This window comes from Amphiura filiformis, chromosome 12 (genome assembly GCF_039555335.1).
Source record: "Amphiura filiformis chromosome 12, Afil_fr2py, whole genome shotgun sequence".
NCBI classification, from domain to species: Eukaryota; Metazoa; Echinodermata; class Ophiuroidea; order Amphilepidida; family Amphiuridae; genus Amphiura; species Amphiura filiformis.
The window spans coordinates 67271167-67287272 of NC_092639.1; the positions used below are offsets into that span (position 1 = coordinate 67271167).

Consider the following 16106-nt stretch of genomic DNA (forward strand, 5'->3'; position numbering starts at 1 on the left):
TCAACTAAATCTACATAACGAATTTTGACCTGTAAACCAGATTAAACATTATATGTTTGATCCACGGTTTGATATAAATTTTACACTGGGCGCGGCCATATTGAAAAGTTGATTCTATAACTTATATTTTGTAGACTTTATATAGTTTTTATTTAGAGAATAGTTGACTAACTATTAGACATTCATTTTGTGTGTTTCATTAACGTCAATATATCTTACGTCAATTTGTATCTTTAATGCTACATAAGTGAAAAAAATACAGTTTACATGGGCTTGAATTTACAGTAAAAAACTTCACTTAGAAACACTTTTACTGCCCTTTGACCGAATGCGAGTCGATTCGGACCCACGCCAATTCGGCCCCAGTCAATTCGGCCACATGCCAATTCGGCCACACGCCAATTCGGCCCCTATATAAAACCTCATAGGGTTTCAATGAGAAGATGTTAGGCGAAATGAAAGAAAATAATAAAAAAAGGGGATATGCCATGATTAAAGAAACTATATAGTCACATGTTTAATGTAATTTAAAGCATAATTTTAAGAAGTATAATAAATTGTGGAATATATTTTCATGTTTTGTTTGTTGTTGTGAAAATCTTATTTGGCATCACCCAGCTACAGGTGTACGACTGTACGTGATCCACTATAGTGGCTTTCATGTATGTGCATAATAGTAAATGGAGTATGAAAATATAATAATAGTAATAATTGATAATTATTATTATTATTATCATTATTTAGGTCAAGTTTTATTATTGTAGAGCACTATAGCAATATTTTGGTATTGTCCACTTGATAAGGTGATTAGCGCATTGTCACTTTATATAAGCTTATATAAAAGCAGAATGTCGCAGTAGGTTAAATTCTTTGGTACGTACAAATCACGTTACTGTTAGGTATTTGTTATCAACATGATCAATGGAATCTATCATTTAAAGAGTCGGATAAAAAAAGATAGTAGTTTTCGTGGAGAGTAAATATCACTAGCAAAATCAGATACAAAATCATGATCAAACCGCATAATTCTACAGAAAAGTCATTTTATGTGAATACTCTTGGCTTGCTAGTAAGCTCTAGTAGTTACTTTAATGGATTCGTGTACGAATTCATGAAATTCAGCCCTTACCATCACGTGAAGTAGGCCTAGTTTTTAAAACACGATTAATTAATAGTATTTTATATTTAAAACTTTATTGGAATTGATAGATATTAAAATGTAACTATAACAAATTTTGACATGAAATAAAAATGGTTTCAGTACCTAGAAATATTTTTTTGGCAATGTATTTTCCCTTGTGTTTGATTTAAACTTCGATCGCTATTAATATTGACATGCTTATTATTTATTTATTTATTATAATTTCTGTTATACTAAAGGTGTCACTTACGGTGCCGCGGGCGGGTCAATAAAATACAGAAGTTCAGTATACAATTAGTATTATGTACGTGTTTAGTCATCATGTATAAGACTTTTGTTAATATCAAATCGCTTCAACGCGTTTAACATAAGCACGTTGGTGGGCAACGGAACCCGTGCTTAACATAGGCACGTTGGTGGGCAACGGAGTATGGACTTGTATTGTGTTAATATTTCACATCGCTTCAACACGTTTAACATAGCACGTTGGTGGGCAACGGAGCACTGAACTCGACTGAACTTGCCGATTTTGACACGTTTATAACATAATGCACATTGGTGGGCAAGGGAACCCATGCATGCATACATGTAGTCTATAAGGCACGTTGGTGGGCAACGGAACCCACGTATAGCATGTGCGCGTTCGGGGGGCCACGGAGTACGGGATTTGTGTTTTATTTGATATCGCTTCAATACGTTTGACATATGAACGGGAATAGATGATGTATTTTCGCTATCTACTGAAAATATTATTTAGGGCCCAAGCACAACAGAAATTAATGCACACATTTGGCAGAATGTGTGATAGGAAAAACTTGGTATTATTTTGATATTTCGTGTTTGTTTTGTTTTGTTTTTTCGCTATCTACTGAAGATAGCGTTTTGCGGTGCGGCGCGGCGGCCCTATATCAACTTAATAATAGAACATTGAAAAAGTTGAAAAATCCTACCTTTAATATTTGGCAAATTTGAAAAGTTGAAAAAGCCAAATTTCGGATTTAAAAAAGATTGATAAGACCACAATTAAAGGTTGAACAAGCCGACTTTCAATGGTTGAAACAGTGTAAACATTTACGGCGCAGCAGGTCTATTAAATATAAAAATTAATTCATCACAGCATTTAACATTTTTATCGCGTGTTGGGAGACGGATGATTTTATTCGGTTTATGGTCAACATGAGTTTGTTTTAAATAAAACCACGTGATTCGTGCTTGATAATTATTTTCTAGGCACAGAATTGCAAAGAATAGTTTGTAAAGTACGATACTTGTATTTAGTAATTGGGAATCAAGAACATTTTAACAAATCAATGTTTTTATCACAACACGTGAATAAAAAATTAAGAGTGCCTGGTGACCTAATCTAAACCTTTAACATTTGCCCTATGAACTTAAACATTCATGCAATATGGCACCTATTGTCTAGACCTAAAATACATTGTTCATGAATCGTAATTTCAGTGATTCATGTAAAGTCCCCTGCCGACCCGGAGTCACTCCACAAAGTAACTTGACATGCATGTGCGGTCGCAAGTCAACATGTGGGTCTTTTAAGGGGCAAAAATTACACGAATAGAAATCTTTCAGGGGAAATGTTAATAAAATGAGGGACTTTCGCGGGCAGATGCTAAAACATTTGGTTCCTTTGAAGTATATGTCCTAAAAATTTATTATTTCAGTGGCACATGCTTAAAAATGGGATCCGTTTTGAGGGAAAGGTTAAAAATGAGTTCTTTTGAGGGCAGAATCTATACCTTAATTAGGTCTTAGTTGGTTGCACATGTAGAAACTTTACGACTTTCTGTTTTGAATGAAATAAAGATATGATAATAGGCTACATCATGCCTGCAGGATATGAAGACGAATGAATTCGATGGTGTTGCATTATCTACAACAGTGCGTTGAACTGCACAGCATATCAAAACGTTTTAGCTGTGAGAGACCCTTTGCACACTGCGACTTATTACTTCTTTCCAACACTGCTTATGATAGGGATCACAAGGTCAAACCCGATATCTGTGTATGGCTCTATGCATTCTCAGATTACCATCCTTAACCTTTGGTAAAATCTCAGCATACCAACCGTGTCACTGCACGCACTGTATACAGATTGCGGAGAGACCAATATACCTGGTTCATGCAGAGGTGATATGGGGGTTTTGCTTCAGAAGTTCATATACTCCTTTTATAGTATTTTCGCTATAAGCGAGTGAGATACTTGGCAAATCAGATTCTTTATTAGATGAGAAGCTTGGAAACATCCCAAGCTTCAATTGGATACCAGGAAGCAGGTATACAAATGGTGCCACGACGTTGTAACGGTTTGAGATAAATGGTCAAAATACATAGAAAAGCAGTAGAAAAGCTGAAAAACGCGGATCTCAGGCACAGATCGGAGCATTTCTGATACATAGGCGATGGTGAATAAAAATTATTTGCGAGTAAACAATGTCATCTACATTGTTTTCGATGCGATTTTAAATTGCAGGACATTCTCATGATTGTTTTGATATGAAGAAGCATGATATACGACTAATAATGTCAAAGTTGTGGGGTTAGTATTACAAATGTTTTGAGAAAATGTCTGAATTTTGTTGATGTCAGTGGACGGTTGTTAATGGAATGAAATAAGAAAATGATCAATGACGCTAGGGTACCCTAACGTTTTGATATGGTGCTCCTTTGCTAGAAGGAAAATCCCTGATTGGGAGTTATTGGGGAACTTCTGAAAAATATCATTTGCACGAATGTGATAAAGTATTTATATCAGTTAATACAAAGTATATACCTGTGTACGACAATTATGAATAAAGTACTGGAGTAGGCCCTACACATGTCTTCCAAATCTAGGTATATTAAACACCCAGATTTGGAAGTTATATCGGTTAGGCCTAATAGGATATGGTCATTTTGTTACAAAAATGTATGTGACAAGACACGTTTGCTGAATAGGCAACACTTGCTTTAGCCTGACCCTTTTAAGATTTATCTCATAGGATTAGGATTATATCTATCATTATAAACTTACTATCAATCATAATAGTTTATATACGTTGCTGGTATTAAAAATTATACATACGTCCGATGATGTAGTTTTTTTATTTTTTTTCATTCTCGATAGAATTTTCACCAAAAGACTCATTATGAATATGACCATGTACATGAACATCCATAATATGTTCCCTTTATTTCTTTCTTGAATGCTTTACCATGCCCCCTGGGGAGTTGGAAAGTGATATTCACGTTTTAATGAAGTCCCAATCGAAGTCATTTAGATCATGTCAGACTAGGGATGTCATACAAATCATTGTCACTTGTCTAAAATAATTCCATCCTCAGTTGTTTCTATTATTATGTTTCTTTCATTTATCATGCTATGCCATGCTTTTCTGCCCATTATACATCCCATGCAGCATGCACATTGCACATCATATTTCTTTACTGATTTCTAGCACACACCACACCTATATTAGCTTATATTATTGTATTAATCATACTTACCATGCTTACCGCAATGAAAAAAGGGTGCAATCTGACTATTCTGATTTGTAAATGATTGACATTTATTTGATCATGCCGATGAGTATAAATTATGCTACATGCTGCAGTGCATTGTACTGCGCTGGTGCTCCTTTGTTGAAAGGGAAATCCCAGATGACGTCAAAGAGTTTACTCTTTTTTTTGGTGAATAATAGCATTTTCATGAATGAAACAGAGCATTAGCCTATACATAATAACTTTAGAATGTAATATTATCATTACCACATGATGAGTAAAATGAGTATATAAATGTAGGGTGCCTTAAAATGTGACATGCATATGCATATGTCTTCCCAATCTAGGTATACAAACACCCAGATTTGGAAGCTATTATTACTCGGATGTCGTTTGCATGAACAGGCTGGCAATACACATAATTAACACTTGTCTAAATTAATAATTCTATTATTATTATGTTTCTTTCTTTCATCTATCATGTGTATGACTTTACCTTCCTGCTCAAGTTTCTTTAGTTACTGATTTCTAACAAACACCACCGTCAATACCGAGAAAGAAAACTCAAATTCGGATTTATGCGCGCAAAAGTAACCATCTTCCATTTCCGCGCTCGACTCTTCGAGGGGGTGCATGTGTTCGTGAAGGGGTGTGTTGTGTATGGAGTGTGAGATGGGGTGTGTGGGGGTGTGTGTGAGGGAGTGGATGTGAAGAGAACAAATAAACAACCCAAGGTCAATGAGAACGATTATAGAATTACTAGGAGAAAGAAAAGAAAACACGCGCGCAAAAGTAACATTTTCCACTTTCCAGTAAAATTTGCACTTTTGGGGGCTAAGGGGCTGTGCAATAATTATGAGCCCTGGGGGAGGCAAGACATTTTGGCGAGCCGAAAAGGGGGGCAAGACATTTTTGGCGAGCCGAGCGGGGGGACGATTTTTGGCACACATTCATGGGGCGCCTTATAAATAAAACGCTCTAAATAGGCTTAGGAAAACAGCACAGAAACGCTTTAATATGCAAGTTTTCCTACTCGCAACATATATCTAGACCATTTAAGGTTTGAAAATTGGGAACCCAAATGTTTGGCATGTGTAAAGGGGGGGGGCAAACATTTTTTGGCGGGCCGAGAGGGGGGGGCAAGCGATTTTGGCAGGCCGGGGGCAAGCGATTTTTGGCGGGCCGTTCGGAAATTTTCAAAGCCCCTAAAATGGGCAAATAGTATGAGGTTGAGAAATGCTGAAAAAACAACTTCCTTTTTAAACCATTATTTTCGTGAAAACGAAAGCCATCAATAAATTAAAATATCGTTTAGAATGCAGCCCGAATCTAAACTAAATGATCAATGCACTCCAAAATCTGCTGAACATCCTATACTCTCTTTTCCTCTAAGAACCCCCGGGATCACATCGCATATAGAGGAAACCAGGGGGACACCCTTTGGCATGTTTGGTGTACTAGTATATTTTGCAATTAAACTGTGGGTTTCATGTCCTTTGTCGCAACAATGACAATCCACACTAGAGCATTTGCTGCCATTGATCCTAGCGCAGATAGAAATACTTTTTAAAGTATTTTGATACGAAATGAATTAAGGATAATGACATAATGTGCATTAGACTCAAAATTAAAGAGAAAATCATTGTTTGCATGGCATGTTATAGAAATTGCTAAAACGAATTGAACAGTTTTATAGGTCAATTGGTTAAAACTCCAATAAAATATTGGAAAATACCACAATTTTTCACTTTCATTTTTTTTATTGCTCAAACAAATCGCCATTTTTCTTATGTATGCCCAGGATTTTTACCCCCTCCCTCCCCTCTTACGTACGCCTCGTACGTAAGTGAATGAAAATTGCGAAAATTATGGACAGCCCCTAACACGCGGTGCAAAAAAAGGGCAAAATTCACTGCACAGCACCCACACAATATCTCACAGCTGCTGCTGGCATTTGTCTTTGAAAAATTAAATTTGCCAAAATTGCTTTTGTTTCATTATGTTAAAGATTTCATTATGTTCGCGGTAAAATGAATGATTCGGTTAAATAAAAATACACAAAACTAGCGGGTTTTTTTTCTCTCTTTTTTTCCATAATAAATTATTACTGGCCATAAGTAATTTAATTATAAAAAGTATGAAGTAGGCTAAGTAAAAATAATTTGTAAAATAAAACATTTCAAAATTATTATAATGGTGGCCTAATATCCGGGCCTAATATACCATAAATTCTTTGTTCATGAAACCTGTTCAAATAACGTACATTAGGATTTAACATAAAAATACATAAGGCGTAAATTTCAGACATATTAAATTAATTATTGTTCGTGAAAATATAAGCTAGTATAATATAATGTAAAAAGTGATTCGGGCGGATGATGGGAAACTTTGTATTTTGCGCATATGGTACTTAGTCTTTATTACCAGTCGCTTAGTACTAATTTAATTATCCTAACTACTTTTAATAACGAGATCACAATAGGGGAAGGTCTCGTGGACTCCTATTTTTATATCGATGCTCCAACCTATACTTTTACTTTTATGAGACACATCTTCTTGGTATCAATGATTATAATATAGATTATGATCTATATATCATTATAGATTCCATTTATTAATAATAGCTTACCAGTCAATGATTAATACCAAAGAATTCAATATCCCGGGCAATATCCTAACCATTCGGCTATTGTTCCTGTTGTATAACGTGACATTGCGCTAATCACTTTATTAAGTGGACAATACAAAGATGTTGCCATATGATATCATTTCCTATCTTTTACCATTATTTTATTATAACCTACTATCAATATACAATAAACAGATAAATAGTTCCCACAAACATGATAAAAAATGAACTAATTTTGTTATTAGATCAGAGAAGTTAAACGAACAACTATTAATAATAAATAAATAAATATATATTAAATAACTTGATAATAAATAAATAAACAGCATAAAAATAAACAAATAACACATAATAAATACATAAATAACAGGAATAAAGAGAAGAAATAATATAAACAAATAAATTCTACAATGATACTTTTATTATAATACTGCTACTACTAATACTAATAATGATGATGATAATAATAATAATAATAATAATAATAATAATAATAATAATAATAATAATAATAATAATAATAATAATAATAATAATTAATAATTAATAATAATAATAATAATAATAATAATAATAATAATAATAATAACATAAATAATAATGATATAAACCCGGGGATATAAATTATAATAATAACACACTAGTAATATTATAGCACAAATAAAATAATATTTTAATATTGAGGCGGTATTCAATGATGCACATGCATGATTGAAAGCAATTGATCTGGTTCAAAACTGCCAAATCAATCGGATTTCCACAACAAACAAACATGAAAATGTATTCCACTATTAGGCCTATATACTTCTTAAAATTATGCTTAAAATTACATTAAACCGGGCACCTAACCTGTCTTTAATTGTGGTATATCCCCCTTATTGTCCTCTTTCATTTCGTCTTTTAATTACATAACATCTACACACTGAAACCCTATGCGGTTTTATACAGGGGCCGAATTGGCATGTGGCCGAATTGGTGTGTGGCCGAATTGGCGTGTGGCCGAATTGACTGCTATGTGGCCGAATTGGTTTGGGTCCGAATCGACCTGCTACCCTTTGACCCGTTCATCTTGGTTTCGACCAATCAGATGTTTGTTTACATATTTGCATACATTACGTCATTGGGCGCGCGGAATTTTGACCTCGATGAGCGCGCTGGGTCAGCTGTACTTTGCCTGTACTAGCTGTACGTATGCGGATGTAATTAATGAATCATGGCGTCTTCATTTTTACAAAGAACCGTAATAATTACCTCTAATTAAACTAATGCTTTCAACACTTGAGGTCCTGATATTGTTGGCTCCCTTTCCCAGATATATGGGTTTCCACTGGTGATGTTTTCGTCAGGAAGATATAGGTAAGATGCTTTAGTATTCGTAGAAAAACACGACACACAAAACCTGAAAAATATCAGCTGTTCTAAATCATAAACATAAATGATTTGCAAGGACTAGAAAGAAGCCTGAAGACTTTGTCTTCCTTCTTTTCTTTCTTCTAAACATGATACAATACAGACTTTACTGGGAGAAAATATATGACACTGTACTAGTTGGAAGCGTGCAGAAAAAGAATTATTTTTCTTTGGTACCATTTTTAGTGTGCAAAAATCATCATTCTTTCTTTTGATCTTCTTGATGTTGAGGAGCCACTCGGATACTGGATAGGTTGACATGGGCATGCATGTGGTTGCGGTTCATGTATTTAGTCTCTAGTTGCTTTCCCCCTTTCTCGAGCTGGTAGCGTGCGCTTGTGCAAAGCCTCACGATTCACGAAGTCGAAGGGGATAATGTTCCCGGATCATCCGATGTCTGACCGAGTGAATTGTGACAATTGACAGTCACATTTTCATGTTTTTACGTCATCATGGTCATGTTATTGTTCAATGTTCATAATTTTGCTCGAGAAGTCTAGCCAAGAATTTGCTCACCGATTCACATTCTAGGCTAGAGACCATTCGGCATTGCATTCAAAATTAAAATCTAGTTTGATTCGCTGAACCTACATGTAAGGCTAAGCATGATGAGACTGTGTAACTGTAAAGACCACATGACCAGGGTCAGAAATTTTGGATTCTCCCAGTAGAATTTTGCAAGAATCCATGGATTCTTACCATATAACTTTGTATGATAAACTGAAATATTTACGAGAATCCATTTAGATTCTTGCAAAATTTGTTGACGAGAATCTTTGCGAGAATAGATTCTCGCCGAATTTCTGACCTGTCCCTGATTAGACAATGAAAGAATAAACTATAACCTCTGGTGCACGGTCGCTGTCCGACCGAAAAACGATAGCAAAGCACTCTAGCATCGAATGCATACAACTATCGTGTCACGTGTGCAAAATCGAAGCTCGAGTTCTTGAGTAAATATAATTTTATTCATCATGTAATTGTGGTTGTGATTTAATATTACATTATGATTAGGCCCTTCGCACTTGATTATTAGTTTCCTGTTAAAGATTTTGAAAAAGGGACGAGGTGACTTTTAATTATTAATTATCTTTTATTTTCTTTATTTAGTTTGAACTATTACAAGCAGCTATTGACTTGTTTTGACTAGAGCGGGCATTTAATTATTTCACAACAATATTTGATTTTATAAATAAGTGAAGGTGGAGTTGTACTCTTTGTTTATTCATCATTATTGTTGATATTATACTATACAAGTCAGAAAATGGCAAGTAGAAGTAGTTGAAAGTTATTTTAAAGGAGAAAATTAGAAATAAAAATAAAATAATTAATTATTTTGATATTTTCAATTTTGGACGCGGGCGGTAAACAGGAAACTAATAATCAAGTGCGAAGGGCCTTAGGTGTTGTTGTTGTTGTTGTTGTTGTTGTTGTTGTTGTTGTTGTTGTTGTTGTTGTTGTTGTTGTTGTTGTTGTTGTTGTTGTTGTTGTTGTTGTTGTTGTTGTTGTTGTTGTCTCTCCTTTAGGAGCCCGTGATGTCTGCCAGTGTTGGAATTTAGCATTTTTTTATGCGTAGCAAAATTTACTTTCATTACGGTACTTTTCTCTTGTTGGTACATTTATATCACATTTTTTAAATGCTATTCAATATTTTGTGAGCATTTCGCTACATGCAAATCTGGTCAATCCAATAGTCTGTTGCATGTTTTACTACGGTGTATGACTGATGGTTAAAATGTGATGCTAAGGCCAAATAAAAAATAAAACATGTTTCACGTCCCCTCCCCCTTCCTTTTTTGAGGTTTCTTCAATTTTATTTTTATTTTTTGAAATTCAGTTATAACTTTTCAAAAAATATGTCTAGGAAGTAGAGATGCTTTCTATAGCCTTGCTAATATACCAGAAACACTTTTATAAGATTTTGTGATAGTTAGAGGGGACCTATCTCTCAGAACAACAAATAAAATGAGGCCTCCTCCTTTTCCAGGCATTATTGTATATGCCGTAAAACAGCTCTAATTATGGGTATTTTACCGATTTTGCTATAAAAAATAAAAAGCCCCTCTTCCTCCTTTTTTTTCAAAAAACCTCCACGTGAAACATGTTTTTATTTTACTTGGCCTAAATGACAGTCAGCCAAAGAACTGGCTAGAATTTATGCATTGAATGTTATAATACTATAGGGATAGCATGCGGTTCAGCCTCTTTGATCATGTTCTCTCTCTGATTGTGTTAAATTTGTTTGCCTTTTGTTTCAACTTTCCAGTAGCTTTGATGAAAGCGACTCTAGTGAGACGGATACTGACACCACAGATTACGCTGACACAGACTATGAATCCTACCCGGAGATCACTTTGGTCTGAAATCTAAACTCATCAATAGAGGAAGATGGACAAAGGAAGAGGTAACCATGGTATACCAATCTCACATTCAAAACAATTATACCACAAATACTTGTCTTTTGAGGGGAGAAAGAGTACATGTATATTTGCTCTCAGTACAGCTCCCCTTAAAGGCCCATTTAGTGATTTGCTCATCCGGTTGTCGGCGGTTGATCGTAAAAATCATCAAAATTATGATTTTGGTACCTTTGTCATAGATGTGCTAACATACATAAAAAAAAAAGAAAGGTTTTATTTCAAACTCTAATCGTGACCCGCAGGTCAAATTGCTAGAATTGTACATTAAACACACATAAACAGACACAATGCAATTTTGCTGGCAGCAGCTTAATCAGCGCCAATAATGCAACATTGAAACAAACAACTATACAAACATCAATCCAACCCAACCACATCCCCCAAGTAGGCAATGAGGATAAAGTGCCTTGCCCAAGGACACAACACGTTGGCACGAGCGGGGCTCGAACTCACAACCTATGTATTATGAGTCGGGCGCCTTATCCACTCGGCCACACGTGCTCCTCATACATGTTGTTAGTGGTTCAGTCATAAGCTGTGTATTTAAGACAAAATTAGGCAGTTTCATGAATCTGTAATTTATATACCATACTGACATATAAATTAGCTGTAGACATACATACACTTTCGGGCAAGGTGTTAGCCAGAGACTGAGTCCTTATTCTCTGGATTGTTAATTCTATAAAACCTGCACCAAATGAATGGCTGTTGATACATTTCCCTGTTGTAATTGTTTTAGGATGACAGGTTACGTCAGGTTGTTGATACCTATGGGGCTGAAGACTGGAAACAGGTCGCTGCACATTTCCCGGACAGGTCTGAGATGCAATGCTACCACAGATGGCAAAAAGTACTGAATCGGAGCTTGTCAAAGGACCATGGACTAAAGAGGTACTGGCATCACTTTACTGTGTATTTCTGATATAAAATTGAAGAATCATCATTTTCATTACAATACCCCAGTAATTGAAATTCAATTAGAAAGTGTCATCCCCCATGCAAAGTTTGATGTAGATCTTTATATTGGATTTCTTCATTACAGAAATTTTACTGAACAAGTATTGAAAATCCCTCAACATTAATAACAGTTCCTAACTGGCTGATCCCCCCCCCCCCCCCAATCTGGCAAAATGTTGACACATTCCTTTTCATTTCAAGGCATGTTGCATATAAGCGATAACCCTGGTATTTATATTGCATACAATATATTTAGAAAGAAATGTCATTTCTGTTTAACCCAGGTCTGAACTGAACTTATTAACTGTATAAACGCAAAAAAAAGCCTTTAAATCTGGGCCAGTGGATTTGCCCTTGGGCCAGCTTAGCTGGCCTGATGGTCCGCTGATAATTGCTCCTTACATGTATGTCTACCCCTGATATATTGCCAGTTACTTTCAGTTTAGCCGTTTCTTATAACTTGTTACCATGATTTAGGAAGATGAGATTGTAGCCAGTATGGTTGACTTAGAAGGACCGTGTCAATGGGCATTTATTGCTCAGCATCTACCGGGAAGAATTGGAAAACAATGTAGAGAGAGGTAGTTGGTTGGGTTTTTAGATAGGTGTCCAAATATATGCATTGCTAGCTAGCTGCCAGAATAAGAGTTATTGTGATGTGTTTTTTGGTTTTGTTCTTGATGTCAATATATTTATTATCACTAATGATTTTTTTTGGCATAAATTTTAGCTAGCTTTGCATATATGCATGTAGTTAATAGTTTAAGTGGTACTTCACCCCCTGATGAATTTTGTGACTAATTTTGCATTTTTCTCAAAAAATAACTACACACTGGTACGGTAACAAAAGTTATGTATATTATTGGGGCAAGGAATGCAATTACTTCACTGAAATTTCAGTGATTCAAGACAAGTGGTTCAATATGTTAAGAAATGAGGTACATTCTAGCAGTACTTCTTTTCTTATCATAAATAATGTACCGCTTGTCTTGAGTCACTGAAATTCCAGTGTAGTAACCATGGTAACTGGCTTCCTTGCCCCTATAATATACATAAATTTTGTTACCAGTGTGTTATTATTTTTTGATAAAAATGAAATAATAGTCACAAATTTAGCAAGGGGTGTAGTACCACCTTAACATTTGTTAACCTTGTTCTCTAACTTATATTTAATTTGTTGTTTTTACTAAAAAGTGTTATTTTTAAAATTTTCTACCACATAACAGGAAGATGATAGAGTTATTGATCTTGTTAAAGAGTTTGGACCAAAGCGTTGGTCGCTTATTTCCAAGTATCTAGCTGGCAGAACAGGCAAACAGTGTAGAGAAAGGTGTGTTTGCATGCTTTGTTTATTTGTTTGTTTGTCACAGATAGGTCAATGTATACTTTTTCTGAATCGTTATGATTGGAATATTTGGCATAGTTTTTGACAGAATCTGAGCAATTTTGATATTTCAACCCTGTTGACACCTAGGGACACTTTTTTAATTTTTTAACAAAGCTTATCTTTTTTTATGCATGTTTTCTCTAGAAACGTTGATTATAATATAAGTATATTTCCGAAAGGGCATGCTAGGCCCTTCTTCCAACTAAACTATAAAGCCTAATTAAGGCTCTGTATGCTAGCCATAGGCTTCAACATTAAAAGTCCAAGTTTTGAGACATTTTCTCAAAATACCAAGAGCTATCTTAAGAACCACTGAACAAATACTAGGCCTGTTTCTTTTGTTTGTACTCATTTAAAAAAAAATTTATTAATCATGTTAATTTCATATGGTCATAAAAAATTAGAATTCTGAAATTTTTTGAGTTTTAAAAAAAGAAAATTGAAACTTTAGTCATCTACAGTCGACACTCAGTTGGAGAGAGTTTAAATAAGATGCTTTACATAAATTGCATTCATGTTAAATTGTAAGGCATCATAATATTTACATGTTCTGTAACTATTGATTACTTGTTCTGTTTGAGTGATTTTGATATTATTGCATACATTGCATAATCACATTGTTGCTTTTTATATTTTGTTTCACTCAAATTTCGAATAATCAATGTTCCATAGTGATATTGTCAACTGAGGCTCATTAAACTCCACACTGCAGCAATTCTATTGTGCTATTCCAGTTGAAATCCATACACCTATGGAAGACATGACTTTAGTCTCCCACACAGGGGGTACATCAAATGGAGTTGCCCATTTAATTAGGTAACCCCATTTGAAGTTCATACTGTTTGTGTGGGAGATTTTAAACAATGATGCCAACGCCGCGCCTTAGGCGCACAATTGGGCTACTTGTCGATCACTTGCCGCTACTCAAAAAAGCATGTCGCTACTTACTTGGCTAAAATTGGGCTACTTTTGACAGTGTCAGGCCGCGGCAGTAATTTGATGTATTTTCCTTTCAATTTAGCCGCTTTATAAAGGTTTTGAGTCTCTAAAGCTCCAAATTGCAATTACAATGGGTTTTGTGACCATTTATTGATTGGTCAGTAACTTCCTAGTAAGTACCGGAAGTTTAAAAGTCAAGTGCTTTTCCGCCCAATTGGGTGATTTGCGTTCTAAATTCAGGTAAATCCGCCCAAATATCTGGTATTGGGCGCTTTTTTGGAAGCTTAAAAAAATTGGTCTACTTGAGAATCATTTACAGCGGCCTGGTGAGTCAATGCCGCACCTTGGCCCTGAAAAGTTTTGGCAACACTGATTTTAAGGTCATGTCTTCTATAAGGGGTGTGTGGATTTCAAGTGCAATAGCCTTGTGCTGCAAGGAAACATCAATAATACTTCACTGTTAAATATATTCCCTGTTGTATTGTATTGTAATTGTATTGTATTGTATTGTAATGGTTGAGTGGTCTCAAATATTGTCATTTTCATTTACATAAATACAGATAATGTTTTTCAGTGTTGATAGTGAAAAATGTTACAATATTTTTTTCTATTTTTTAATGATTTCCTGTTTGGTCATGGTTTTCCTTGTAAACATTTCTTTATTGCTGAATATGACTTTAAACTAATCTTTTTAGACTTTGACAGCTCTGTATTTTCATGGAATTATTTATAAATTTATACTTTTAATAACTAGATGGCACAATCATCTGAACCCAGATATTAAGAAGTCTGCTTGGACTCAAGAGGAGGATGGTATTATTTACCACGCCCATAAACGCCTTGGTAACAGATGGGCTGAGATTGCTAAGCTACTACCAGGAAGGTAAATTAACATGTTTATTCTTGTCAAAATACCTGTCAAGGATTATTTTGCAACTTCTGCAAACAATTTAGATCTTTTAGACCATGAAGTAACAACCGTACTGCCTGTCATATAATACTAGGTAGAGGATTGATATAATTGAAGTTATTCTCTAATTCACTTATTTTACATGGAAAATATAAAGTTTATTTTATTTTGTTTTCAATTCTAAAAGAAGAAAATTATACAAATGAACAAAAATAAAAGGGATTGTTACGAATGAGGTTAACAATGTTGTTATTTTGTGGGTATTGTGAAAAATCAAAAGATTTTGCTGGGACTTCAGTCAGAATATCCTTTGGGGCTGCAGATAAATGCTTAGTTTGCAAGTTAATGAGAAGAACTGGTCGCACCTGTATGTGCAAGATTTTTCAGGAATTGATTAACAGATTCTCACTGAAATTCTAACTCTGCAACTCTGTAATAACAGGGTTGCCTTATCTATTTGACAGATTCTCAGGGGTATATATTTTTTTGATACCTTAATTTTTCAAGGGATTTATTTTTCTACAACCACTTGGCATGTTTTCCAGTGTGTAGAAACTTGTAAAGGGTGTATTTTCCCAAAATCCACTTTTTATGGAATTTTCAAATTTTGATATACCCCTCAAGATTCTTGCGAATTTTATTTAGACTCTGAGCCATTGAAATAAAGCATTACGATATCATCACACAGGACTATTAGGCAATAGAACCAAATTAGTTTGATCTTTCTATCGACCATCTATACTTGGCCGATCCCTATTATTTATGAAATCAATTATAGTTTACTATTATTAGTGGTGATTATAAATAAATCTATGTAT

The 16106-nt window shown here is 34.8% G+C and overlaps 1 protein-coding gene across 1 annotated transcript in view; it reads left to right on the top strand.

Annotated features, from left to right (window-relative positions):
- LOC140167045 (myb-related protein A-like) overlaps positions 1 to 16106 on the top strand; it is a 38008-nt gene that overhangs the window by 5520 nt on the left and 16382 nt on the right. Inside the window, 5 exon segments of the mRNA XM_072190524.1 lie at positions 11024 to 11079; positions 11835 to 11952; positions 11955 to 11986; positions 13279 to 13382; positions 15133 to 15261. Coding sequence (XP_072046625.1) covers positions 11024 to 11079; positions 11835 to 11952; positions 11955 to 11986; positions 13279 to 13382; positions 15133 to 15261 — 439 coding nt within the window.